The 27,237-nt window shown below is 41.8% G+C and overlaps 3 protein-coding genes across 3 annotated transcripts in view; 2 read left to right on the top strand and 1 right to left on the bottom strand.

Moving 5' to 3' along the window:
- LOC119646771 (dynein heavy chain 2, axonemal) overlaps positions 1–514 on the bottom strand; it is a 32,192-nt gene extending 31,678 nt beyond the window's left edge. Inside the window, exon 1 of the mRNA XM_038047353.1 lies at positions 62–514. Coding sequence (XP_037903281.1) covers positions 62–125 — 64 coding nt within the window. The 5' untranslated portion in view covers positions 126–514. The remainder of the gene's footprint in view (positions 1–61) is intronic.
- A 7,245-nt stretch (positions 515–7,759) lies between these two features.
- LOC119661363 (peripherin-2) lies at positions 7,760–10,924 on the top strand. The gene is made up of 4 exons (XM_038070672.1): positions 7,760–8,479; positions 9,926–10,157; positions 10,477–10,575; positions 10,638–10,924. Exons 1-4 carry the CDS (start codon positions 7,923–7,925, stop codon positions 10,800–10,802), a joined length of 1,053 nt encoding a protein of 350 aa, XP_037926600.1. The 5' UTR covers positions 7,760–7,922; the 3' UTR covers positions 10,803–10,924.
- A 6,797-nt stretch (positions 10,925–17,721) lies between these two features.
- Positions 17,722–27,237, top strand: LOC119661001 (phospholipase A1-like). The gene is made up of 5 exons (XM_038070111.1): positions 17,722–18,194; positions 26,052–26,315; positions 26,574–26,759; positions 26,819–26,999; positions 27,057–27,237. The coding sequence occupies exons 1-5, from the start codon at positions 17,870–17,872 to the stop codon at positions 27,199–27,201; spliced, it is 1,101 nt and encodes a 366-aa protein (XP_037926039.1). The 5' UTR covers positions 17,722–17,869; the 3' UTR covers positions 27,202–27,237.

Below are 27,237 nucleotides of genomic sequence, written 5' to 3'. Positions count from 1 at the left end.
AAAAATGTATTTCGGCTTCAAACTGGATCAATATTTTTTCGATTGTATTTAAAGGTCTTACCCTCTTCGTCAGACTGCGTGACGCTGCTTATTGGGCTGAGATGGTCGCCCCCACCGTCAGCCATTTTATTTATTTTTAAAATTATATTTTCTAAGCCGGGCTTGCCCACTGTTGACTCGTGCCCGGCTGAAACTGAATTGATTGAAAAAGGACCCTTGTGTGGAAATTTCCATTTTTCCCGAAAGTCATGGAAACAAAGGAAAAAGTATGTTACTATGACAACGATTTATTTAATGGTTGGTCAAAGTAAATTTCAGAGGATTCAGCGTGCAGTATTCATGAGCCAATGGGAAGTTCGAAATTACTCTACAAGGGGTTTCTATGGATTTCATCAATAAACGAAATGTGCTTCGAAACGTGAAATGATGAAATCTAGAAAAATGGATTTGACTTGACGCACCTTAATTTAGGTATAAAGCTTGAATTGTTGAAGCACGTTTTCACGGAAATAAATTACAAAACCTCTGTCTTGACTTTTATTTGGTTACTAATAGTGTCTTGTTGTCTCTTATGGAACTAGCTCTCAGCTCCCAGATAATTTTACTTTCGTATTTTGGTTTATTTGACTTAATTACAACGAATGTAACAAACTTCTAATCACAGGCTTATTACCAAAGAAGCAAATAGTAAATATGTAATACCAAATGGCACTTTTTTATCGGGTCAATATATCGCTCATCAACTAATGCTTAAGGTGTCGGCATTAACTGTCCTTAATATGATATTACTATTACTATTAGTATCTATAAGATATACTCCACTATCTTGCTAGGCCGAAGGTCCCATATGCTCAGAACATCATTGGCCCATAACAAAGAGACTTTACTCCAGGTAAATCAGCAATAAATCAGATTTCCCATCAGTTGAACCATCTTTTCATCGCCTTCAAGGTCACCTACGACAGCATAGCCAGGGTAAAACTTTAAACGGCCATGAGAGAATTCGGTATCTCGACGAAATTGATAAGACTGACTAGGCCGGCCCTGGCCAATGTCTTAGGCCAGATAAAAACAGCAGGATCACTCTCGAGTGCATTCAACATCAATAACGGTCTGAGACAAAGGGATGCAATATTATGCATCCTCTTTAACCTGGCCCTGAAGAAAGTGATTCGCGATGCATATATCAATGCAGGAGACACCATCCTCTTCAAGTTCACCCATCTACTGACATTATGGGAAGAACAACCCGAGATATACTATCGTCCAGATCGAGCAGGCGGCGCGAGATCTCGGGTTGCAAGGCAAGACGAAGTACATGGTGGGTTTTTAGCAAGAAAAATCGCTAGCTCTTGGCAGCGTTCGAGAGAAGAATTTTCCGAAGAATCTTTGGCCTCCTACATAAGGATTGACGATCCGTAGTCTACATAACGACGAAATCAATGAGCGATACCATGACCGTCTGGCTGTAGATAAAATCCGGCTCAACAGGTTGCGGTGCGCGAATCACTTAATCCGCATGGATGAGCATGATCCTGCCCGGAAAGTCTATAAGGGTATATCTATGGTAGAAAAAGAAAACGAGGTAGATCCTGCCTGTGATGGAACTATGGCGTAGGCCAGGATGCCAGACAGTTGTTAGGGATACCGAATTGGTGGACGCAAAACAGGGGTGTCTGGATTTCCTTACTAAGGCAGACCTAGACAGGGTACTGGTTGTTGCGCCATTGATGATGATAAATATCTTGTTTAAAAGTTCTCTCTGCTTGGAGCTCCAAAAAAGGGCTTTTTAAAACGAATTATGCAAGTACATTTCCAAATTAATGTCTACAGTCAATATTCCAACCGTAGCAAGTAATTATTAAGTATTCAGAAGCAAGAAAACAATGTATTATTGAATTTTTTCTTTACATAATCTCGCGCCCTATAAACAATACAAGATTTTTTGAATGTGTTTCACGGCAAGGCTGTTCCTTGGCTCCCTTGGTTCACTGTTTAGAAACATATTTTTTTTCGTGAACTACATAAGTTTGGCTACACACGATTATTATTTTAGATTTTTTTTCGCAGAGAGCGTCAGCCTCTCAATCTCGCAGCTCTGGGATCGAATCCCAGTCGTCATGAGTGCCTGCCTGCGTGGATGCCCTATACTCCACCAAGGAGTGAACAAGGAACACTAACTTAATTTGAGAGGCGTCGATAACATGTATGTTGTATACCATAACTTTTGTTCAGATTTTTCGGTTGGGTAGATTCTGAGAACGAGTAGTAGTAAGTAATTGACCCTTTTCTAATCCTTGCACTCCTCCCTATTGTAACCAATGTCAGAACAAATATCTGCTTCGTACTAATTGAGACCTTTCATTCGATACCCCACATGGCTACATTCGGTGAATAAAATTGTACACCCCTCGTTAGGTATATGGAGATCCCGCTTGAGTTAGCAATATAATCCGCCACATACGTGGGCATTCAAAGCTACAACTTTTCTACCGAAATTCGTGCCAATAGATGCAACTATTTCGGAGACAAGTGCATGTGATAGACAGACAGATCTCCACCAGACGCGTAACTTCTTGCGGGTAGCGGAATGCTCGGCGTATGTGCATGAGTTTTTGGTTGTAGGCGTTATGAAGTATCCGTGCATGGGAATGTTTATGTGCAGGTTGGGTAGGCGGGAGGAAAACCCCCACCCGTGGACAAATATGGCTATTTGAAGGTCACCTACAATAGTAAATCAGTATAGGCGAGGAGAGATGGTGTATACTTACGGTGCAGGGGCTCGGAAGTTCAACACTGGCGTTTGGGAATGGACAAGGAGACTCCTGGTCGTCGATATCCCCCAACTGTAGTGACTCGGTGGTGGACAGCTTGGTAATCGTGGCACTTAGACAAGGAAGTGTTTAAACGAGTATAGCTTTCTCTACAATACCCAGAAGAGAGAAAGCCGTAGTGACACCAACCGTATCCGTTCAGCTAAGGTTGGAGGTTGTATGTCCTTTGCAGATATACTAAGAAGAAGGATGAAAGTTAGCCCTGATCTCAAAGACCTGGGGGAAATGTAAGCAAGGAGCCAAAAGGGAATCTAATGCTGGAACCGAAAAAGTCCCAGGAGAGCAAAGCCGGGGGCTTCCGCAGCCAAGCCATAAATCTACCATAAGATTGCTTTACAGTGCAAGGTCCTAGACGAGATAACTTCTAAGCTGCACGGATTGCAGGACGTATTCGTTGTTAGTCTCTGAAAGGCGTATGGAGGCACACCGACGACAACTATCCGGCTTCCAGCAGAGGATGCGCCCAAGCTGCTGGATGTCGCGAAGGTCCCTTTTGGATGGGTAGTCTCTTTGTAGAGAAGCTTTAAGTGAGGATGTGCACAAGTGCGGTTGATCGGTCTAATCGATGCATACATTGTGAGGAAACGGGTCTGATTGCCCGGGAATGTAACTTCTTTCTTCTTTTTATTCAGCCTTTGTCCCGTTCTGAAGCGGGGTCGGCCCGTCGCGATCAGCCATTTAGTTCTATGATGCCTGATTTGGATGCGATCGCGAGGCTTTTAAATCCCCATCCAGCGTATCAAGCCACCGTTGTTTCGGCCTGCCTTTTGGCAGCATGTTGTGGGTGGAGCTGGACGGCGGGCATGTTGCCAAAAGCTGCAAGTGTCCTGAGCTCGAAAGGATGCGAAATGCAGTGTCATGAGCTCAAAAAAACGCTTAATGCAGTGTCATGAGTTCAAAAAGGCGCTAAATGCAGAAACTGACGTTGATCCAATTCATCTTCCATCACTGTAGGATCGCTCAAAACAGATCAAATCCCAGAATCAGAGATTCAAATGGCTAAAATAAGCAAACCCTGCAGGAACCCTAGCATTAATGTATGGGGAGGTAATCCTACAGGTGGGGTAGCTTTGTTGGCATGCTGGGACCAAGCCATGCAGGAAAATGTGTGCCCAAGTAGGTTCGTATTGGCAAAAAATATACGCTGCTCCTCCAAGCCTGACATCGGCTGAATTTGAGGACATGATGGAAAGATTGTTCTTGAGCGCAAAAGGATGGAAACCAAAAGTCATCGCTGCATTGCATGGGCTATAATTTGATGAAGCTCATTCACGGATACAAGAGGCTTTACCTCTTGGAGGTTTTCGCGCAGTTAGACATTATTTTAGCTGCCGATGGCTAAGTTAACACTTACCGGGGGCTCCAGTTCAGTTGTCGATTTGGCTTTTGTCAATCCTTCACTAGCTTCCGATATGTTCTGGAATGTCACTGAACACTACACCCACAGTGATCATCAGGCAATGGTGTGAAGAACAAGCCAGGCTGTTAGAGACCTACTTGTGCAAGAATGAGGAGAACGTCAGGTTTTCCTATGAAAGCAATTGACGACACTATATTAGGCGCTCGCTCGAAGAGAGCGCTCCATATCATGGAGTGCATCACAACGGCATGCTACTCATCAACGCCTAGATCCTATGCTTTAGAATGCAGTAGAAGGCCCAACTGCTGGCGGAATAGTGAACTATCTGATCTTCGGTGGGCGGGCGTTATAGAGCCAGTCTAGCGGCCCAGAGAGCAGTAGGTAGGATTGACCAGGAGATAAATTTAAAAAAAACTAATGCTAGCCGTGTAGCGAAGAAATAGAAGCTGCATGAAACAACTATGCACAGAGGCGGATATAGATGAGGAAGCATCTACAGGGTTGTAATTAAAAGATTCAAAGGTCATGTAGTACTGCAAAGTATACGTCCTTACCTCCTTTTGAGAATTTTTCAGGGTATATCTCTTCAGGAGTGTACCAGCATTTACAATCTGCAGTTACTTTTAGATATGGCTGAATACCCCCAGTAACGACGAAAGAGGTACAAGAGATTTGCGGTAGGCAAGGAGACAACAAAGCACTGGGCATCAATGGTATACTAAATAGAGTTCTTAAGCTGGCTCTTAAGCCGAGAACAGAAATATTTGTGAAGTTGTTTTAAGCATGCTTGGTGGATGGGATTTTTTTCTGGGACATGGAAACGGTAAAGGCTAGCTTTCTTGCGTAAACCTAAGCCTCCCAGTGAAACATCCTTGTACAGACTTATTTGCCTATTGGAAGGGAAGGGAAGAGAAAATACTGGGATGAATAATTTATAACAGATTTACCTCGGCTATACAGAGTCTGGGGAGCTCATCGGATTGATAATTCGTCTTCCGTAGGGTCAGATCAATCATCGACGCCACTAAACTGGCCACTGGCTTAGCTGGAAATGCACCTATTGCGCGATTAATTACTCCTGACGTACAGCATAGCCTTGCGATATATACCAAGGGTATGCAGACGGGCAAGGATAGTCTTTCCTCCGAAAGCGAGTAGAATGGATCCTCCTCAATCAAAATTTTTCAGACCAATCTGTCTAACATCGTTCATACTTAAAACAGTGGCGAAGGCCGTAGGCAACTATATTAGAACTTACGTTCTAATGCATAATCCCTTAACTACAACCATATCAGCAGACTTGCCGTAAGCTTATCAACTGACAAATGTACATAGTACAGAATGCTACAGAAACAAAGCAAATAGCACTGTGTGCATTTCTGGATATCGAAGGAGCGATCGATAACACATCACATACAAAGATACGAGATAATCTAATATGCAAGGGGGTGGAAGACACCCTGACCTTCTGGATGGGTAGAATGTTAGAGAGTCGAAGTGTGGACAGGTACAAATTCTATGGTCATGAACGCTAGCCAAGGTTGTTCATGAGGCGGGGTTATAAGCATTCATGTGGGCCATGGTAGTTGATAAACTCTTAGGAGACCTAACAAACACTGGAATACAGGTCCAGGGTTACGCTGATGATATTGTTTTAATCTGCAGGGGCGAGTGTGAGGATACCTTATGTGACAGAATACGAACTGGATTGCGAATCACTAGTATTTGATGCAGGAAGGGGGGGGGGGGGTCAATTCAGCGGAGGCCAATATAGAGTCATTCACTAAGAAGCGAAAGCTCTATCAGCTGAGAGCCATTAGGCTACAGGTCAAATTTTTTGGAATCACACTGGATAAGAAATTACTCTTGAAGACAAATGTTAAAAACATATGTCGGAAGCCAAAAAGGCTTTGATGCAGGTAGGGAAAAATGGGGATGTTCAATGAGAATGGTGCACTGGATATACACTGCAATAGTAAGACTCATGATTACCTCTGCGGGGTAATATTGGCAAGAAGAACGGAAGCACAACAGCCTGGGAGTTACACAAACTTCAAAGACTGGCTTGGTTGTGTATCAGTGGGACGGTGGCAACATTCCCAACGGCATCCCTAGAGGTCCTTTTGAGATTGACTCCTCTCCATCTGTACATTCAGATGTAGGTAGAAGTACCCGTGAGTCGAGGAACTGCCTAAATCGAAGGAAAATTGATATTCTTTCCAGACGGCGGCATCTCGAATTACTTACTTTCACTTCGATAACAAGTTTAAAACATGTTGGAGCTACTGGTAAATTGGAAGAGCGTGACATTGATATACGGCTTAAACCAGCAACTGATTACCTGGCACACTGACGGATCACTTGCAGCAGAGCGAGGATGTGTAGTGATCATTGGTCCAAGAAAAGGCACTTTAAACCAATGGATAAGCACATCAGCATATTCCGGACGGAAATATATGCCATAGAGAGATGTGCCTCCTTTAATCTCCAAAGGAACTACAGGGGGCAGAACATTGTTATTCTGATTCGCGGCCATGCGGCGTTCGAGGCAATTAGATCCAACCAGGTGAACTCTAAAATGGTATGGAAACGCCTTAAGAGACTGAATACGTTCGGCTCGCATAATAAAAACTGCATACTCTAGGTTCCAGGCCATGTTGGGTGGGAAGGCAATGAGGAGGAGGAAAGGTGCAGCTGCACCGCTATACGGGCCAGAGTTATTCTGTGGAGCCAAAAATGGGTTCATGGCCACGACATTGAAAAATGGGGAAACTTTACTTGGCGAACTTACCAGGAATGGGACAGTCCAGGGTGTTCATGAGGGAATACGAACAGAAGCGCCCAAAGGAATGCTTAAACCTGGCCAAGAAGAGCCTTTGGATCATAATGGAAATACTCACTGATCATTGCAGGGTGAACTATTACCTGGGCAAGGTAGAGATATCTATGCTACTCTCTGTAGATTCTGTGAGGAGAGTGAGGAAACCTCTTCTGACGTTCTGGGACTTTGTTTGGTACTTGGTTAGTAGGTTAAGACACCTGGGAGAATATTTAATACCAGATTCCAGGTTGAAACATTTGGAAGTAGGGAACACAACACAGTTTCTATCGGTTACTCGACGTGCTGTAGTTTATAGGTACAATATTAGCAGTAAAGGGGCACAATAATTCTTTTAGGACGCAGTGCGACTTTCTTCCCAATATTATTATTGAACCCTCCTGTCGCACTTCTGGGAAATATACTTCTTATCCCTAGGCATCGAACCGATCAATCGGCACCTTTTTGAAGGTTATGGCTCAGTTTACCTTTTGTGTCTGCAGAAGTTCCGACCCTCGAAATTTCCCTTACGTACCTTAATTATTCTAGTAACACCAGCTTCTTCTCGTATATGGTCGTGGGCCACAGTCATATGATAATGAATTTGTAAAATTAATAGAGGCTATGGGCCTCAAAAGCAAACTAGGAAAACAAGATGCACGGTTTCATCATCGTTTGTCTGCTTGATTGGAGCAGTTCTGAAAAGCAACTTCATTTTATGACAAATAGCAGGAATCTTCTCATCTAAGCATGCCCTAGTGAGATATTTCAAAGAAATGTCACCATCAAATTCGAATTTTAAATATTGTTCATAATTATAGATTTAAAAATATATTTTATTCGTTTATGATATTCACTTTTCATATATTTTAGAAAAGATTTTATAGAACTTTGAGGTCGAAATGTTTAAATGCCAAAAGGTTCCGGCAGAAAGACACAAAGCTGCGCTTTTACATTCCTTAATATTTTCATAGCGCTTGAAATTGTGCTCGGTATCACTGCGATTGCTCTGAACGAATATTTCAAACATACAATATCGAAGCATGTTGGACATAGCGAGGGTAGTGAAATAAGGACATTGCTCTTCTTTATGGAAGTTTACGGGTTGCATCTAATTGTTTTCTATGGATGTGGATTTTTGATTGTAACGAAATTCAGAAGGGAACCATACACAGCGCATTTGCTCACTTTGTTAAAAATTTGGCACATCTTCATATTTGTCCTTTCCGTCGATGGATTTCTGACTACTTGGGTGCTCTTTAATTCTGTTCAGCCATTGATGTGTGCCGTGGAATTATCCTTGCGTCGAGGTATTGAAGTTTACTACTCGAACCCGGAATGGCGGATAATCTGGGATGATATGCAGTACCATCAGCAATGCTGTGGGGTGGAGAGCTATAAGGATTGGCAAACAACATCTTGGATTGAATATGAATACGAGGACAATATGGCAATGTACCAGGAGGAGTAAGAAACTTTAGTTAAATATTTAGCAAAATATCTTCTTTTTCTTCAGCCTTTGTCCCGTTCACAAGCGGGGTTGGCTCGTCGTGATCGGCTTCGCCATTTGGCTCTATCGAATGCCTGATTTGGGTGCAATCTCGAGGCTTTCAAATTCCCATCTAGCGTATCAAGCCACCGTTGTTAAGGTCTGCGTTTTGGTCGTTTACCATCGACTTCGTTGTTCACACCAATCTTGGCAAGTGAATTCTCGTTGGCACGAATTGCGTGACCATACCATCGAAGACGCCTCTCTCGCAACTTTTCAACGATCGCTGCTGCAACCCCATAAGGATCGCGGATATCCTCATTTCGGATGTGATCTAAACGTGTGACGCCACTAGTCCAACCTAACATCTTTGTCTCCATTATCGTAAGACTCGGTTCTTTGTCTTTTATAGTCGGCCAACACTAAGAACCATAGAGAGCGACTGGACGGACGACATTGCGGTAGATATTAGATTTGAGACATTCGTTGATACGTCGATCACAAACAACACCAGTTGTGGTACGCCACTTCATCCAGATTGCGTTAATGCGTGAAGCAATTTCATAACGCAGTTCTCCATTGGCTGATAGCGTTGACCCGAGGTATTTAAATCGCTCAGTTCTGGGCAGATCACTGCCGCTGACAGTGATTGTGCCTGTTTCATGGTGATCGGTCGTCAAAAATTCAGCTTTGTTAAAATTCAATCTGGGACCGTGTTGCATGAGGCGATCATTCCATTTTTGGACAGGTTGCTCGAGATCATTTTTGCTATCAGATGCTAGGAAAACATCATCTTCATAAAGCAGTGTGTAGGGTGCTGGACGTTGGATATCCCGCGTGACGGTGTCTATAACAAGAACAACGAGGAGTGGTGAGAGGGCGCTTCCTTAATGAACACCAACAGAGACACGAAGCGGTTTTGATACACCCACAATACTTCGAACTTTACTTTTCGAATCGTGGTAGAGCAATTGAACCCAGCGCACGAGTGCTTCTGGCACGAAGTGTTGTCGTAAAGCATACCAGATGAGTTCGTGTGGTACATGATCAAACGCTTTCTCTAGATCCAGAAGGGCAATGTAAAGAGGGTGATACTTCTCACAGTGTTTCTCCATGAGTAACCGCGCAATGTCGTCAGGTCCTGTTGCTTTCCCCGACTTCATTTGTTTTATTGCCTCCTCGACTTCAGTTGCGCTGACAGGTGGAACTGCTCCAAATGTCGGCAATGATTGTGGAAGTGGAGGATGAGCAAATTCTTCAGTTGAAATCTGCTCGAAGTATTCTCGCCATCTATCCGTTTATATATTTAGCAAAATAAGTAAATTGATATAGGCTTCCTAAGCCAGTACATTGACAGTTGAATTGAGTTTAATTTTTCAAATGAGACTAAAATTCAAATATTTCAAAAATCTCCTTAATTTTAGACCAACTGAAACTAAACTCCTGTCCTTGACACCGTACAGTTGCTGCAAGAAAAATATAGGTTGTCTGGAAAACTACATCCCTCAAGCTTCTGAAGAACGTATGTCTATGGATTTGCCGACGTTGAATTTGACTGGCATTAATCAGACAGGATGCATGTTTATGATCCAAAATGAGTATTACTTAGCGCTTTATGCAGAGCTTATAATTGCGATCCTTGTCTTCATCCTTCAAGTAAGCCAATAAAATAACCAAATGTTAAAATGAAAGATTGCCTTGGAATATATTTTTTTTCCGTTTTATTGGCTAAAATTATCTAATTTAAACAAATCCGTATTTCGGGGACCAACTGTCCCCTTCTTCAGTGTTATTATCTTTTAAAAAAATTTTCACCATTTGGGTTTTTTATAGCTGTTCTTGTGATTGACCCCGAAAAATATCTTCCAAGGCAATCTTTGATTTTAAAACTTTGGCTAGCAAATTACCTCCTAATCCAAACTATGAATAGGACAACCAAATGTTGCAAACATACCTTTCATAAACCTCCTTACAGGTGCTAATTCTGCTGGTAATGAGAATTATATTTCTGCGAAGTGATTTTTGTTTTCCCCTGCAAAAGGTCAATTCTGAGTGCCAGACGACATTTATTGTGGTAATTAAAGAAGAAAATTCTCAATTAATAAAATTATATTTAAAACAATTATTTTATTGCAGACCTGTCCTCCGAAAGACTTGCCGGAGAGTGGATATTGCCCAGTACCAATAATATGCCCTGAAGAAGATGATGAGCCTTGTCCCAGAAAAACTGGAGGGGCTAACGCTCGAAGATCTCCATGTTGTTGCAGAGAAGATGAGTGCGCCCCGTTACTCATACATTGAAGTAGAACATCAGAAGTCAAGCAATGTTGCTTTTTAAGGTAGTTTTATTCTCGGATATATGTATATATTCATCGATGTTTTGAATTTGAGTCCGACTTTATTAAAATAACTCAATACCGTAACCTTTTTGAAGTCTATTTTTAATTCGGCTGTCTTTCCTGTAAAATCACATCAAATTGTTGTTGAGGGGATCCACTCGAATCGACTACCCCGAATCATGTTGACTCTGAAGCAAGAGGGCGTAGTAGTCAAGGACCAGGATACGTTTCTTTGCCTTGCCCACTGCAAAGCAAATTTTGATCTAAGTTTCCCATTAGCATAGCGTCACAAAAGTTCATAATTGTCTAGGGACGGATACTAAAAATCCTTTAGATAGTGAGGAAACTGGATTTCAAACGATGGATCGCAGGCGCAAACACCAGAAAAATTCAATTTAAGGTGCCCCGAGGAAAAATTAAATGGTTCATTCAAAGCTTAAGCTGAGTTCCATGATGAGCTTTCTGCAAATCAAAAGAGTAGTAGTACTTGAAAGGAACGTTAACGAAACACTATGTTCATTGGCATTGGAGCAAGTTAGTGTCGTCAAATCATTTTCATTCACTACCGTTTCGAATGCCTGTGTGGCAAGACCTCATTCACGAGCTTACCAATACAATAACCCTTGCTCTTCTTTCTTCTTTTTCTTCAGCCTTTGTCCCGTTTACAATCGGCTCGTAGTGATCGGTTTCGCCATTTTTTTCTATCAAATGTCTGATCTGGATGCAATCGTGAGGTTTTCAAATCTACATCGAGCGTATCAAGCCACCGTTGTTAAGGCCGGCCTTTTGGCCGCTTATCATCGACTTCAATGTTCAGGCCAAACTTTGGAATAAATTCTCGTTAGCGCAAATTACATGGCCATACCATCGAAGAGGCTTCTCTCGCAATTTCTCCACGATCGGTGTAACTGCGTATCGACCGCGGATATCCTCATTTCGAACTCATTTCCATTTCCAGCGCAACACTTTCGTCTCTATTACTGCAAGACGCCGTTTATCGTCTATAGTCGTAATAATTGGTCAACATTCAGACATTGCGGTAGATTTTAGATTTGAGACGTTCGTTGATACGTCGATCACAAAGAACACCAGTTTTGGAACGCCACTTCATCCAGGTTGCGTTAATGCGTAGAGCAATTTCATAACGCAGTTCTCCATTGGCTGATAGCGTTGATCCGAGGTATTTAAATCGCTCAGTACTGGGCAGGTCACTGCCGCTGACAGTGATTGTGCTTGTTTCATGAGGATCGGTCGACGAAAAATCAGTTTCAATCAGATTCAATCTGAGATCGTGATGCATGAGGCGATCATTCCATCTTTGGACGAGTGCTGGAGATCATTTTTGCAGTGTATAGGGCGCTGGGCGTTGAATGTCCTGTGCGACAGTATCCATAACAAGAACAAAGAGGAGTGGTGAGAGTGTGCTTCCTTGATAAACACCGATAGAGACACAAAGCGGTTTTGATACAGTCGCCACACTTCGAACTTTACTTTTTGGATCGTGGTAGAGCAATTCAACTTAACGCACGAGTTCTTCTGGTACTAAGTGTACTACTAAGTGTGTAGAGCATACCAGATGAGGTCGTTTGACACAAGGTCAAACGTCTTCTTTAGATATAGAAATGCAATCTATAGAGAGCGATGCTTTTCACGGTGTTTCTTCATGAGTAACTACGCAGCGTGTATTGTTTTAGTAATCCCACAGTTCTTGACAAATCTGGCTTGATTCACAGTTAATTCAACGATTTCGCGAATACGGTCAAAAATGTGTTCAAAAATCTTCATGGTATTGGAAAGTAAACGGATCGGACAGTAATTTGAACATTCTGCTGGACAACTTTTCTTTCCATATTGGAACTGTGGTACTTTCTTGCCAGTCAGGTGATGATCTTCTTTCTGCCTTTCTGAATAACCCGATTAAAGAATTCACTGAGCCGCCGGATTGGGTCTCAGCTCTTCAGTTTCCATACGTTCGTCAGGTCCTGTTGCTTTTCCCGATTTGTTGCATCATCGAATTCAGTTCCACTGACAGTTACGTTTTACATGGAATTGCTCCCAATGTCGACAATGGCCGTGGAAGTGGAGGAGGAACAAATTCTTCAGTTGTAATCTGCTCCAGAAATTCTCGCCATCTATCCGTTGCGAGTCGCCGCTCGGTAAGCATTCCTGTTATTAACGGAACAGAAGTATTCGAAATGCTGTGTGCGTTCGTGTCGGCTGTTGACAAGTCGATACAAACTGGACTCTCGCCATCCCGAGTGTCCAGTTTAACGTAAAGATTTTTGTAACTGACCGCTCAGGTGACAGCGATCGCCTTTTTGCTTCCCGGTAGTCATTTTCACAAATTTGCCAATTGGCCAGTGTTTTATCGTCGAGAAACTTGCGGTAGAGACGTTTCTTTTCACGACCTTCCTTTCAACATCGTTATTCCAAACCCAGTTATTTCGTTTGATGAACCGTTTACCTGACTTGGTGACCCCGAGGATTGCATAGGCCACTTTGTGAACCGTATCTTTAATTTGGTGCCACGTTGTCAGAAGGCATCTTTCTCGGCATCAGGTCAACCTGTCTGTGGTGCATACGTGGTGAAGAAGTGAATGGTGCGTTCAGCAGATATAATGGTGTTGCTTCGTCAACCGGTCATTAAGTCGTTCGCCTTCTTTAATGACGTCATGGAAACCCTCTCAGATGACAATGAGGGTATAGGCTACCAAATAGAGAAGTTCATAGTCATTTTTACCGCGGGCATTCTATGTCGCAGCTTTTGGCCCCAGACCATCGGGTTTTTTCTAAAGCGCAGATATCAATGCACCTTTTCTGAAGGACTCTTGCGAGTTCCTCGGTCTTTCCAGTTAGGGTACTAATATTTTGCGTGCAGACACGTATTCGTTTTGCTAGGACTAACTTACCTACGTAGCATTTTTCCGAGTCTTGCTACTCGATCCAATCATGTTGTTTTTAACGACACCTTCATTGGTTCCCGGTGCCCGGTATGCATAGATCCGATCACTCGAACTGGGGCCAAGTCAGCTTCGTTCACGTCTCTAGTTTCCCTTTCTTCCGCCTGTTCCGTAAATGGTGTAGGAGAAGTTACTAGCACGTAGGATTCACTCTGTAGTGCCTGCACCAGTGCAAACCTCCATACAGCGTTCCGCCACTGTGTGCACTATCCTCCGCGCGCAGCTCCATTGTGGGAGAGCGCACAGAAGATGCTGCAATTTGTTCTATATTGTGTGAGTCGAAGACCATCATTGATCTTCGCTCTCAAAATGGAGATGACCTTTCTAGGAAAAAGTGGAGTACCATATGGTGACTTCCCCTGAGCGCATTTAGACTCTTTTGGTCCAGTTCGAAAACCACGCTGAAAATCTCCACGTTCGTAGATTTGTCCTTCTTGGCAGTAATGAATTTTCCCCTGTAGTGTTCGCAGTCCATGCCCGGGTTCTGTTCACCCAACACGCGGATGATGTTCTCTGCCTTCCTTTGTGCAGCTCAGTGTTGACAATAGTGAACTTGTCTCGACCGTAACAACTCATAGTCGGAATTACCTGCTGGAGCCATTTTAAGGCAGCCTCATCAGTGCACGCCCATCGCGAAAACCTTGATTGTTAAATCGTGACTTCGTTCCAGGCTCCAGCATTTTTCTCGACGGGGATTCCCGGAGGATGGTAAATTGTTCCGCTGACATTTTGACATCCTAGGAGGAAACTTCCACGGCAGCAGTCAGAAATGAGGCTGCAGCTTGCGCATACGTCCTCTTCCTTCCGGCCTTCGTGTCGGTCTTCCCCTTCAGGGACCGACTTTATTAGAATTTTTCTCGCTGATTTGATCGCCTCCCGGTACACCGGTCCTAATCTCCGCGGGACACGTAGATATACGTCCTGGTGCGGAGCACAATAAAGTGTTGGCGACCACAGATGTGTTGGTCTTACGCTTCTTGAGCGCATTACGGCTGATAGAAGAGTCTGGTACGTCCAGTGTGGATCCCACCGGGGTTACCAGCTTATCCCCACCTTCCGCCGATGATTTCGCGGTCGGCCGGCCGCAGTCGGATTTCCAGTTACTCCCAAGCATGCCTCCTACACATTTATCCATAGAGGGTCATGAATGTGGTGAGGCCTCATGATTGCTCATGGTCGCGGGCGGATTCGAAGTTTGCGATTTCTTACCACTTGTAGAGTTCAAATTATTAGTTTCCATATTCATGTTTTGACACCTTTAAGGAAGTAGTAAACTACTGCAGGCTCCCCCCCCCCCGCCCCCTAAACAAGGTGGTGTCCGAGAGCGAGCCCAGCGCAGGGTACTGCTTGATAAAAGAGAATTTGCTATTGCGCTGGTCGGGAAGCGGAAGATGCCGATGATTGAAATGATTTCAAAACTATAAACTAAACCTTTCGATGGTCCAGTGAACGTTAACTTCTCATACACGGTGATGAAGAACTGGTCCTTGACCGTATTTCATCCGGTAAGTATACTCCTCTCGGGGATGAATGGCTAATCACCGTAATATGCGGATCTGGACTGTTCCTCCAAGCAAAAGAGAAATCAAAGGTTGATCCATTTGTATATCTAGGAAGCATGTTTTCTGCCGACGGTGGCATTGAACTAGCTTTCGCCGCACGCATTAACAGTTCTAAATCCGCTTTCGCTGCCCTGCGTAGGTGTGGTTGACGCACTATACCTCAACGAGGAGGGAACTTAAACGCATTTCAGGTAACCGCGAGCGATAGCGCATAGGTGTGGTTGAAAGGAAACCATGTATTCATATATCTGTTTTCTGCTGGGAAACTCCAAGTTCTCAAAGACTTGTGGGATGAGCTGCAACTCCAATGTATAATTAACATTTCACTCGGCGAAGTTCGTTCCAATTCGGCAAGGTTTGTTCACATACAGCATTTCACACAGCTCCTTCTTCTCGAACACACTCTTTGATTTTTACAAAAAAACCGACACTGGATTGCAAGCAAAACACCCTGTCCACACGTTGCGAGTGTTTGTTGATGGTTGGCAATTGTGTGGACGCGCCAGATCGCCAACAAACGCTAGCAACCACGCCAAATACTCTCTGCTAAGTCTGAATCATCGGCGCACCGCAATACAACGGTAATAGTCGGTTATGATGCTTTACGAGTTGGAGGATTGGTTCAAGCGCGATTGACTGTGCTTCAACCTTCGAACCCGAACAAACACCTGTGCATCAGAACAAGAAACATCAGCCTGTTTCAGTACATATTTAAGTGACAAACGTTGTGATGGAAGAAGTACTTATAACTTTTACGAGCGTGATGACGTGAGGCGGTGCGGAAAGTAATATCCGAGTTGGCAATGCAGTCCATCAGGCAATTGCAGAGTTTGAAAAGAGTACACATATCAAGGAAGATACGGCGTTGCTGCAAGGAGAAGAAATTGAGAGTGCGAAGCCGTGATGGATAGTTAACTCGTGGAAGGTTTTTTTTATAAGAGGAAGTCCGGGTGAATTTGCGGATGCGGAAGGAGAACCAGATTTCACAGCAATATTCAAGGATGTTTCCGACGAGGGAATTGAAGAGCGTAAAGAAGGACTGAATTGAGGAAAAGCCTCCTCCTCCGACGTAGGATAAAACCAAATATTTTGGAAGCTCTATTGATGATGCCAACGAAGTGGGAATTGAATCGTGTCTACGCTATCCTTACGTCTTGAGATTTGAGTTTCAATGGCACACTAAAATCAAATAGGTTCTTTTCCGCGTGGAAGCATTAACTGGGGGGATTTCGAGTTATTACTACATTTCAACAGATCCGCGGCCTGACGATAAAGATTTTGTTTCTGGTTTGATCTGCAGGAATCGCCGGTAAATTAGAAGTGCATTCGAAAACTGTTTGGATGATCCCGAGGTTTTCTGCTATGGTTCCGGAATTCCGGCCCCCTTTTCCAAAATGCTGTACTCCAGAGCTCAATCCCACTCATTCATATTATGACGTAACACCGAAAGTTACCGTTTTAAACCAATCCGATTCATTGACTTTGATAAACACGGATTTGATTCCAACCACTTTAGGCATTAGGGATTTCCAGAATTATCCAATAAGTGGAAGCAACAGCTTTGAAGACGCTGAAAAGGCGACCTGCCAAGATAATTTGTTCGATGGGGCTTCACCAGGTATTATGCAAGTTAGAATTGTGTTGAAATATTCCTTTCATTTCATAAGCTGCTGGTCGTAGTTTCCTACCGTTAGTGTCCTTTGACCACACTATTGAAAGAGTTACAACAAAATGCAAATTGAACATTAGCGAAATCACTTTTATCTAAACTAGCTTCCACTCTTATTTTTGTTTAACTATTTCGTTATCATTAAGAAAATATTTTTCTCTAAAATTTTACACTTTCCTCTTCTTAGAATTAGTTGAAGTTGAAGAATTTTGAAATGGCGCATTGTTGCAGGATATAGTCTTGCAAAGTTTCCGTTTTCAATACAAACACTACTGCAGTATTTCCTCCATAAAAAGGAATAAACTAGCTATTGATGATGGTGATACCTTTCTCTGGAGGTTACTAAAACATTCTTTCATAGAAAATACATTTCCGATATGTGTATCACAATCTGGATGATGGTTTTTAAACATGTAAATTGCTACCTTGGACGATTAATATTATTAGTTTCATAATGCTAATCATCCAATTTACATATAGCTCATATCATTATCATTTACATGATTAACCTACGAATAGTATGCATATTTTCAAGAACGATGCTGGCACTCCAACCCATATAGTTTGCTTTTTGTTAAGAACAGGCACCTATCGATAGATACCCAGTCTCCATATATAAATTGATATTCCAAACGCATTCTTGATGTACTGCTTCCTTAACAATTTGCTTTTCATAAGAAACAATTTGACGCTCAAACTCGAAGCATTTCTAGTCAATTGACCGCCTGAAGAAGCTACCGAACAGCAGCTACCTCATCACCTGGTTATTCGATTCTAATTTTCATTTAACGGTTCATATTCCTTTTGTGCGTTTTAAACATATCTTTCTGTCACCGTCATGAGTGTTCTTTATCTGGCCTCACTTTCTCCTCTATCTGTTCGTGCTCTGAAAACAATGATTGTGTTTCTAGTGGTCATACCAAATTTGCATGCTGTCAACATAAGTGTCGGTTCATGCTTAGTTCAGGTGAACGAAATGTGCAACAGTGAATTCATAAGGTTTTATCTGTCGTCAAGTATGCGACCCCGTTCCGAGGCTATTTTGCTGGACAACCAGAAACCAGAACTTCCGGATTGGGCACCAGTTGGAAATAATTTGAAGGTGTTGATTCATGGCTATGCTGGCGGGATTAAGAAGAACCAAATGAAAGCTGTGGAAGATGGTAAGTGGCAGTGAAGGCTTGTCTTAATGTTAATAGTCATCATCACCAACCGCGCATCAACCGGTATCCGGTCTAGGTTTGCCTTAATAAGGAACTCCAGATATCCCGGTTTTGCGCCGAGGTCCACCAATTCGATATCCTTAAAAGCTGTCTGGTGTCCACCCATGCCATCGCTCCATCTTAGGTAGGGTCTGTCTCGTCTTCTTTTTCTACCATATTGCCCTTATAGACTTTCCGGGCTGGATCTTCCTCATCCATACAGATTAAGTGACCCGCCCACCGTAACCTATTGAGCCTATGTTAGTTGATGTCTCAATCAAATGCTAGCTCTATTTAAGACGATGGGAATATGTAGAGTATTGTCAGCACGAATATATAACATTTGAACGGCAGACCCACCTTATTAGAGCGGCAGACCCATCTTATTAAAGATTTTTTCAGGAATATCTAGGGATTGATTTTATATTGGTACAAGATCTGCAATTTCTTGCGTGGTGGGGACGTTTGCAAGGACTTCCGTGGCGGTTGACACAATAGTGCGAAATCTAAGATATGTTTCAAGCCGAATTTATTTCTGTCTCTTAAGAGATATGCTTTTTTCAAATAAATATTACCATTGAAATCTTTCATTAACAAAACAAATTCTCTGCGCAGCTGATGAAAGGAATCCAGGCAAAGTATATCTCAAGGTCAATAAAATCGTTTGCTAAAGTTTTTTAATATATTCTGACACAGATGATTCTTCTCAATGAAAATATCGTGAAATGGTAACTCAAGTAATAATAACTTGACATCTGGAATTAAACAGAGGATGATAACCAGATTCTATTAAACTTTCATTCTCTCATCCATATGTGGTTGGAAGCAGAATCGAATTAAATCATTTATTCGCTAATTCCATTTCTATCTAAGTCACTATTTGACAGTTGAATTTCTTTATTTGTTTTGTTTGCATCTTTCGTCGAACGTTCCCACACTTCACGAATGTCATCTTGTTAAAATTTATATAATTGCCTGCATATATCAAGATCACTGAGGAATGCGTGGATGAATCGATAAATATAGTAAATTAAAGCCCTTAATATTCAGTACCAGCGAGTATAACAACGACTTAACGAATTTTCGATGTCTCAGAAAAGGATGACAGGTACGCAGTATCATGATTCTTGCTTCCACTTACAGAAATGTATATTTACTTTACAAACCAAAAGTAAACTTATTAGTACTTTGGAAATCTCGGAGAACTATGATTTTTCCCAGTGAAGTAAGGAATATTTAAGGGCTATTCCTGTAGTCTTCACATACAAAGGAAGATTTAAAGAACTATTGGTTCAAAGCCGTCGATAATGATAATAGTAAAAGAAGAGATGGTTTGAATAAGAGCTCACTTGTTAAGTTGATAGTTAATCCACGTTATGTTTTATCATTGGTTCTATTTCCGTTTGCAATGGCCGATAAAGGATTCTGCATAACTTAGCGAAACCCGGACATAGTGGAAGGAGTTTCAAAAAGGATTTGAAAAATGTATGCCTACCAGGCTGGGTGGTGACTTTATGCAATACTTACCTGCATAGGACATCTAATGATTTTGTTGCCCTCTGTGGCATATGGGTTAGCTGCAAAGAAAATATGGTCCCGGGTGGTAATTATGTGGGCTCCACTATTATTTCATTAAAATTTCGACATTGAACGCCGAAGAAAACTCCAGGTCCGCTGGAAATGAGTGGAGCGAGTGACACGAATTACAACGAAAGCTTTCCTTGGCTTGGATTGTTGATATAAGTGATAGCATGAAATCAAGTAAAACATTTCATTGTTGAGTCCTTTTCTGTGGCAGAATTACAGAATAAAAGAAATTACGACATGTGAGACTTTGATGGGATAGAAATCAGTACGTTGCAATCGACATCTATCTATTCTATCTATCGAGTATCGAGATGAAATAACTATTGGCCAATAGAGAGAGAGAGAGATTACAACGCAAAACATATTCACTGGGGCTCTAGACTAGTCAATCCAAAAGATAAGAAGCTTTAGAATATTTTGAACAGCATAAAGGAATACTATTTCATTTCCTCTGGGCATACAACTTACTGGCCTATCGGCTACTGAAAAACTCCTAATCTAATCATTCGGAATTACGAAAAATATTCAAAGGGAAATGATTTCAGCTGGACCGTGCTACCAGTTCTCATCCGATCACTATGCTTTTATCATACACTTGATCAGACAGCTTTCCAGACGAAGCGAACAAATTCTAATAAAGAAATCTAAAAACCGGTTGAAACATCGGAAACATATAAGTTCTCACTTAGCCAATAGAATAAATCTGAATAAAAAGCGTGGTATTGACCTAGCTATTGAAAGTTTTACCAACACCCTGTTCATGACTGCACGACTATTCACAAAACCAAACCAAACAGTAACCAACAGATGCAGATCCTCAGCGCGTATCTTAGCGATGATCCACAAAAAAAGAAATTTGAGACGTGCATGGCAAATACATTGTCCGTCAAGATTAAGAGCTGAACTATCAGAGGCAATAAAAGGCCTACGAAAAGTTCTGACTGATAAAAACCAGCAGAATATGTAAAATTCCCCCAGAGATTAAACATCCACAGCGGACACAAATGCTCTTTGGAAAAGCTTGTAGAAATCTGAAAAGCCGAAGCAACATTCACCACCTTTGCGCCTAGGTAATTATGACTGAGCCCAAAGTGACACTGAAAAGAGTGCTGCACTAGCGACTCATTTAGAAAATGCTTTTACACCCAACTCTGGGTCCGGATGGCTTAAGTGGTTAGAGCGCTGGACTGTCGTAGCGGAAGGTCGCCGTTCAAATATCGCTGGGGGCAGAGGAATTTGTTACCGTGACTGGATATCGGGCACCAGTCGACTCAGCTGTGAATGAGTACCTGGGTCAAATCAGAATAATAATCTCGGGCGAACGCAATGCTAACCACATTGCCTGTCACAGTGCACTGTGATATACCGTTACGGTCTTGAATGAAGTGCGCTAGCACACTTCAAGGCCTTGATTCAATATGGATTGTTGCGCCAACGATTATTATTATTATTATTATTTTACACCCAACCCAGTGAAAAACAAAGTTCAACTTTCGCGATGCTCACCCTCATCTGCTAGAACGAACCTCCTTGACTTGGCGCAGGTGATGACCCTTCACCATCTGAAGTCAGCGGCTTTTAAGTAGTGTGAGTGGATTTCACCCTTGACAGTCCCTAGCGGACCACCGATTGTATCTACAGACCAATAGCCAAGAGCAGACCCCTGCCTGATCAATATGTCGGCCCGCTCTTTTCGTTCTATGCTCCTAAAGCTGGGAACCAACAAAAAGTTTACTTAGAGCGTGTCTCTATAATGTCCTTGCACTGATCCAACTTTTTAAACAGTAATAACGTAATGAAGTAACTGTGAACCCGTGGATTGTGTGGGGTGCCATGGCCATTTTTTGGTTCTAGCAAGCACTTGCTGATCTTTGGGATTTAGTATTTTTCGGCTTCCAAACATCGCACTCAAAATCCTTGATCGGTTGACGTGTATTCGACGAACAGGAATTCAATTGTAAGGATAAAGTGATTGCAGCAGGTTTATGGCCGGAAGAAGTCATTCAGAGATGCTAGTAGTTGATGTAACAAAGGATCATATGGGAGGATAGATTGTTGGTTTTATCAATTGTGGTTCGGGTTGCGTTGACGAGTATCATACGAACATAAAACATTTTAAGAGGGGAATTTCTCGAAACCAATGGAATAAAAAAATTCTTGGGCAGTTTGATAGGCGGAATAATTTAAATCTTGGCTATAATGTTGGGACTGGCAAAAAGGAATAAGGATGACCAGACGACCGCAATTCTCTACATGCCCCTGCTTTTTAGCATTTTCCTAAAGTTTCTTTTAGCTTTTAACAAACTCCAAGTATCAACAATATTTTCTAAAGATGTCTATTATAAAAGAAGAGAAATCCAAAATAAAATTCTATGTGTGGCTGCAACCACTAACCATCACTCATATTGAAGACTCATTCATGCTGTTTTGTGTTAAAAGAGAAAGGACGTTTCGGAAGCCTAAACTGGCCTGTTTTGCGAGACGCGTTTCTTTCTTTATCTCTTCTTTAAGACTATCTCGAATGGATATATCATATGTGTCTTCACTGCTGTAATCTATCTTAAAATATCTATGCAAAACCTTTTTCGATATATGTACTCTGTTCCAAATTTATATTCACCTGATGGACTGCTCACTCTCTACAAATATTACTTACCACATGATTTCGTATAGTAGGGGTAGCAAAGCCACCTTCACGGGGCCCTTCGCGGAGCTCGAAATTTATTTCAAAACACCGATTCCGTCTGCTGCCGGTGAGTTGAAATCATAATAATTTTGTAACAGGCTTTGTGCTTAAGCAATGTACCACCAATGATAACCAGGTGGAAGTTGCAAAAAACTAAAAACCTCTCGTCGTTATTGTTATGTTTCCGAAAATCGTCTTCCTCCGTAATATGTCTGGGCAAACTGTTATCAAAACCCATCCTGGAATTCAAGTCAACAATCAAAATCACAGTTTCAGCTTTGGTAAGTCTTTCCTGGATTACAATCTTTGATCATTGAAAGCATCCTTCTCCTCTGTAGCGGAAGTTTCCGTCGGTGTATATCACACATATTGAAACACCTCTAATTTCAGACTGGAATTTCACAGTCAATAGCTTATAACCTGGTGGTTCCTTGGACATTGAGGCATGCTCTGCAGAAGTAGTTAGCTATAAGGCGACACAGGATTCACGCCTATTGTATTCAGGAAATCCTACTGAATTTTTTCCTGAATACAATAATGTGGTGCATGACGCGTAGGTCCCATTGCCGTCGGTCCCCGGTAATTTGTGTGAACTCTCCATGATTCTCTGAAAAGCTGGTAATCTTTCTCCATTAATCTGCACCACTCTGCACTCTGCACTCTGGTGTTGTCGTTCCTTCTCAATGTCTGAGCTCTCCAGAAAGCCGCCATTTCCGACTTCTGATTAAGATGGTGCAATAAACGTAAATGGTGCAGATGGCTTGAATGATCATCCGGGTTGACTCTATATAAGAGCATACCTCAGTGTCCCCCCAATAAAACAAATGGGAAGAGTGCAATGACCAATCAGGCTGAGAACCTTGATTTTATTGTTGTCATCTGACTTGGATTGCCTTCGTCTCACATTTAGAATCATTTAGCCAAGGTCTATGACTCGATGATAAAGTAAGTAAATGTCATGAGCGAAGTCGAGGCGTTTGAGGGAAACGACATAATTCCGATTAGGACAATAAAAACTATCGTTAACAAAATGCTCCCCTGTGGGGTTCGTTTTTCAATTTGAATTCTTCCAAGATTTTACCTCGATGCAGTATGTGGCATACATCGTTGGGTTAATAACCCGCAAATTCTCCGCAATAAGTTTCCTGCGGATACACTCCCTGTTCAAGCTATCAAAGGCTTCTTCGAAATCAGTGAAAAGCAAGCGAAGCGGAGATGTAAACTTCCCGCACTACTCCACAATAAAATTTGTTACTGTGGATCTCGCAGAAGCATTCAGACAGAAAACTAGTGAATTCCTCCAGGATTAGTGCTGACAAACTAAAGCATGCTTTTTTCAGAATCTTGACGACCATGCTCTTCTTTCATTTTCTGGGAAAAATTTGAGATTTACAAGATTTATAAATGAGTGGAAATAACAACTCTGCAGATACTGCAGGGGCTGTACGCAATGGTTCCACGAGGGAACAATCAAGCTTCATTGCAATTGACTACGTTTGTGGCAATTCCGGTTCTGTTTGGACGAGGAGTCTGTATCGCCATATTATAGTGGCTTGTCATTTTGTCCACAGGAAGTGGAACTTCACTGGATGCTGTATGATTGAGAATCATGGTGAAGCGCTCCTTCCAACTCTTCACCTATTCGTCATTGTAGATGAGAAATCTACTGTTAGCATCCCTTACAAGACAACCGAAAGGTTTACACCTGCAAACTCTTTTGTACTTCGGTATATGCTAATAAAACCGTTGCTATCTGTGGTAACTTCTCCAACGGTATAGTAGAAGTATTTTTGGCATGGCGTGCGCTATGCAACTTACTCATATTTTTGCACGATAACGGAGATTCAGTGCACCGTGTTTACGCCTGCTTGAAGCCAGTAACAGCTCACTCAGCCTTTGATTTCATTGATATGCCTTTTGGGGATTGCCGTCAAAATTCACCTCCACGGATCAGCTTCGATCTGGGCCCAGTGCTAGTCATCGTCTTCATATGGCGAGATGCTTAGAGTTTGTGCCGTTTGTGTCGACAACGGCTCGAATTAAATTAAGGAGGAAACCCTCTTTTCTCTTATAAGCGGGTGCAATAGCGACACGCCAAGGAATCTTAAGATGATGGTACTTTTTTCGGTCAATGTCAGCGCCTCTCATGTTGCAGACATGCTAAAGGGAACTCCTTAATATACTGTTGATGGCCCTAAATATGCTAAGATTGCGGCGAATCCTGTACCCGAACAGTGTGCTAGCTATGATATGGCGATGAAAATTACAGAAACCTATAAACCTTTCTGTAGTGTTGTTACGGCCACTAGGGCCATGCAGGTTGTTGCCAAAATCAACCTAGGCAATCTGGTCACCAATCACGACCAAAATATCGTCCTTAGCAAATTAATAGAAAATTCACTTCTCCTCTATATTGGAAACCTCCGTTTCCTGACAGAAACTAACTCCTAACTCATGTAAGCTGACCTTACAGTACCAGTCCGTAGCAGTTGACGTCCCTGGAACTTTTGTGCAAGTTCAAAAAAGTGATCATTTACATTGATGCCATTTTCGTAAAGTGTGCGCATATTTCAAGAACAAATTATGAAATGTTTTCAATAATTAAAAGTCGCATCAAACTCCGGCTCCATTTAAGCGAAACTAAGGTGAGTGATTGGAGGTAAGCGAAGCAAATCAATGTTTCCGATCATCAACTTATGGTCTTTTTTGCTATCAATGTAAACGCGCTTTTTAAGGTTTGAGGTAAAGCAGACCCTTATAAAAACCAGTTCACTGCCAGTGTCTTTCATCAAATATAGTCATGTGGGATATCAAATTAAAGGTCTCGATTAGTAGTTTTTAATACTGTGGTAGTTTCTTTCCCAAACTCATTCTCAAAACCTAACCAACCGAAAAACATGAAAAAAGCACGGAGTAGCCACTAACCGATGCCCAGGCTCCGAAGTACCCTCCATACCGATATCTGTTTAAACAAAGTTAATAATAGCATATTACTATAATTTTCATTAATTGACTGAGCCCCTCCCCCCCTCCCACTTCGCTAGCCATCCCTAGCCTAAGTAATATATAAGTAATATAGGCTATGATATAAAGCATAATCCTACCAAGTTTGATGGAAATCCTAAGACTTTGGATGTTATTATGACGCTAACATGAATATTCTGACATAATATGAGCATATACATCACGTGGTAGGTACAAGTAGAACAAATATATACTCAAATATTTTTATATAAGAAATTTACAAAAACTTTCATATCTGAAGCGTTCAGTTTCCCCTTTCAGGACTTGTTGTTACATACAACCAGAAGGCAACTCCTACAACTGCGACTGAACGCGATGCGTCGATCTGACTAACCATTCGTTGCTAGTCAGTCGAAATGCCGCCGACCTTTTCGCAGGTGCCATGTGCCACAATGTACCACAAATGAGGAGACAGTTCAAATCATAGATTACATTCATTCATTTTATTTAAATTAATTCAAAATTTTATTTATATTTATTGGTGATTGTTTATCAAAGATACCTCGAATTCTTATTTTCAGCATACTTGAAGCGAAGAAATACTAACATAATAACTGTCGACTGGGGGAAACTGGCGCTATTACCATGCTACCCAACAGCAGTGATAAACACAAAACATGCAGGAGATTGTTTATCGAAATTTCTAATGAAAATACAACATCACCACCCCTCCTTCAACATCCATCAGATTCACCTGGTTGGCATTAGTTTGGGGGCTCATGTGGCAGGTTTTGCTGGAAACCATATTGAGAGGACCTCAGGAAAGAAAGTTGACAGAATAACAGGTAAGAGCTTTATTTATAAATTTGAGGATCACTATTATATATACATATGTATATGTGCATATGAGTACATGCCTGTAGATTGAGACGCGTATATCTACTTCTCTCTCAACATAACTTTGATCACAAGGGTAGAACTTGAATTTGATTGATAGAGCCACAGGTGTTTTGCTTTCTCTATATATGTATTATGTTACGGTTACCTTCTTATCATAGGTGGGCAAAAAATTATATTTTAGAAACAAATGAGCTTATTCGCAGGACTTGATGCTGCGCTTCCGCTTTTTGCAAATCCTAATGTTAACATGAAACTGGATGCAAGTGATGCAAACTTCGTAGATGTCATTCATACAAACATGGGCATATTTGGAAAGATGGAGCCTAGTGGGCATGTTGACTTCTACGTGAATGGCGGCTATTTACAACCAGCTTGCAACAACAGCATGAGTATGAATCCCCTCATAAATTGTCTACTAAAGTATTTACAACTTTATTGGTTCTTACAGATACGCCACTTTGCAGCCACATGATGTCTACAATATATTTTGCAGAATCAGTGCATTCTAAGTTCGGGTTTTGGGGAATACGATGTCCAAGCATATTCCAGTTTATTTTTGGCCAATGCGAGGTTGGAACATCCATCCAAGAGTCAGATAAAGTGCTGATGGGGGAACATTGCCCACAGGGGTCTGTAGCTATTTTAAGACATAAAAGGGGGCTTTTTTAATGATTTTTAATTTTCAGACAACATGGCATCGTTCTCATACGGACAAACAAAAAACAACCATTTGCACTTGGACGAAATGGTGCTTTAAAGATTGTTAGAGAGGAAATGTATCCTGAAAATGGCTTCTATGGAACTCTACGATATTTGAGATCGCTCTTTTAGGTTTAGATTTTAGGGTTAAATTTCGAAAAAAATAGC

This window comes from Hermetia illucens, chromosome 1 (genome assembly GCF_905115235.1).
Source record: "Hermetia illucens chromosome 1, iHerIll2.2.curated.20191125, whole genome shotgun sequence".
Classification (NCBI taxonomy): domain Eukaryota; kingdom Metazoa; phylum Arthropoda; class Insecta; order Diptera; family Stratiomyidae; genus Hermetia; species Hermetia illucens.
The sequence above is the reverse complement of the archived record's forward strand: the minus strand, read 5'-3'. Positions and strand labels throughout refer to the sequence as shown.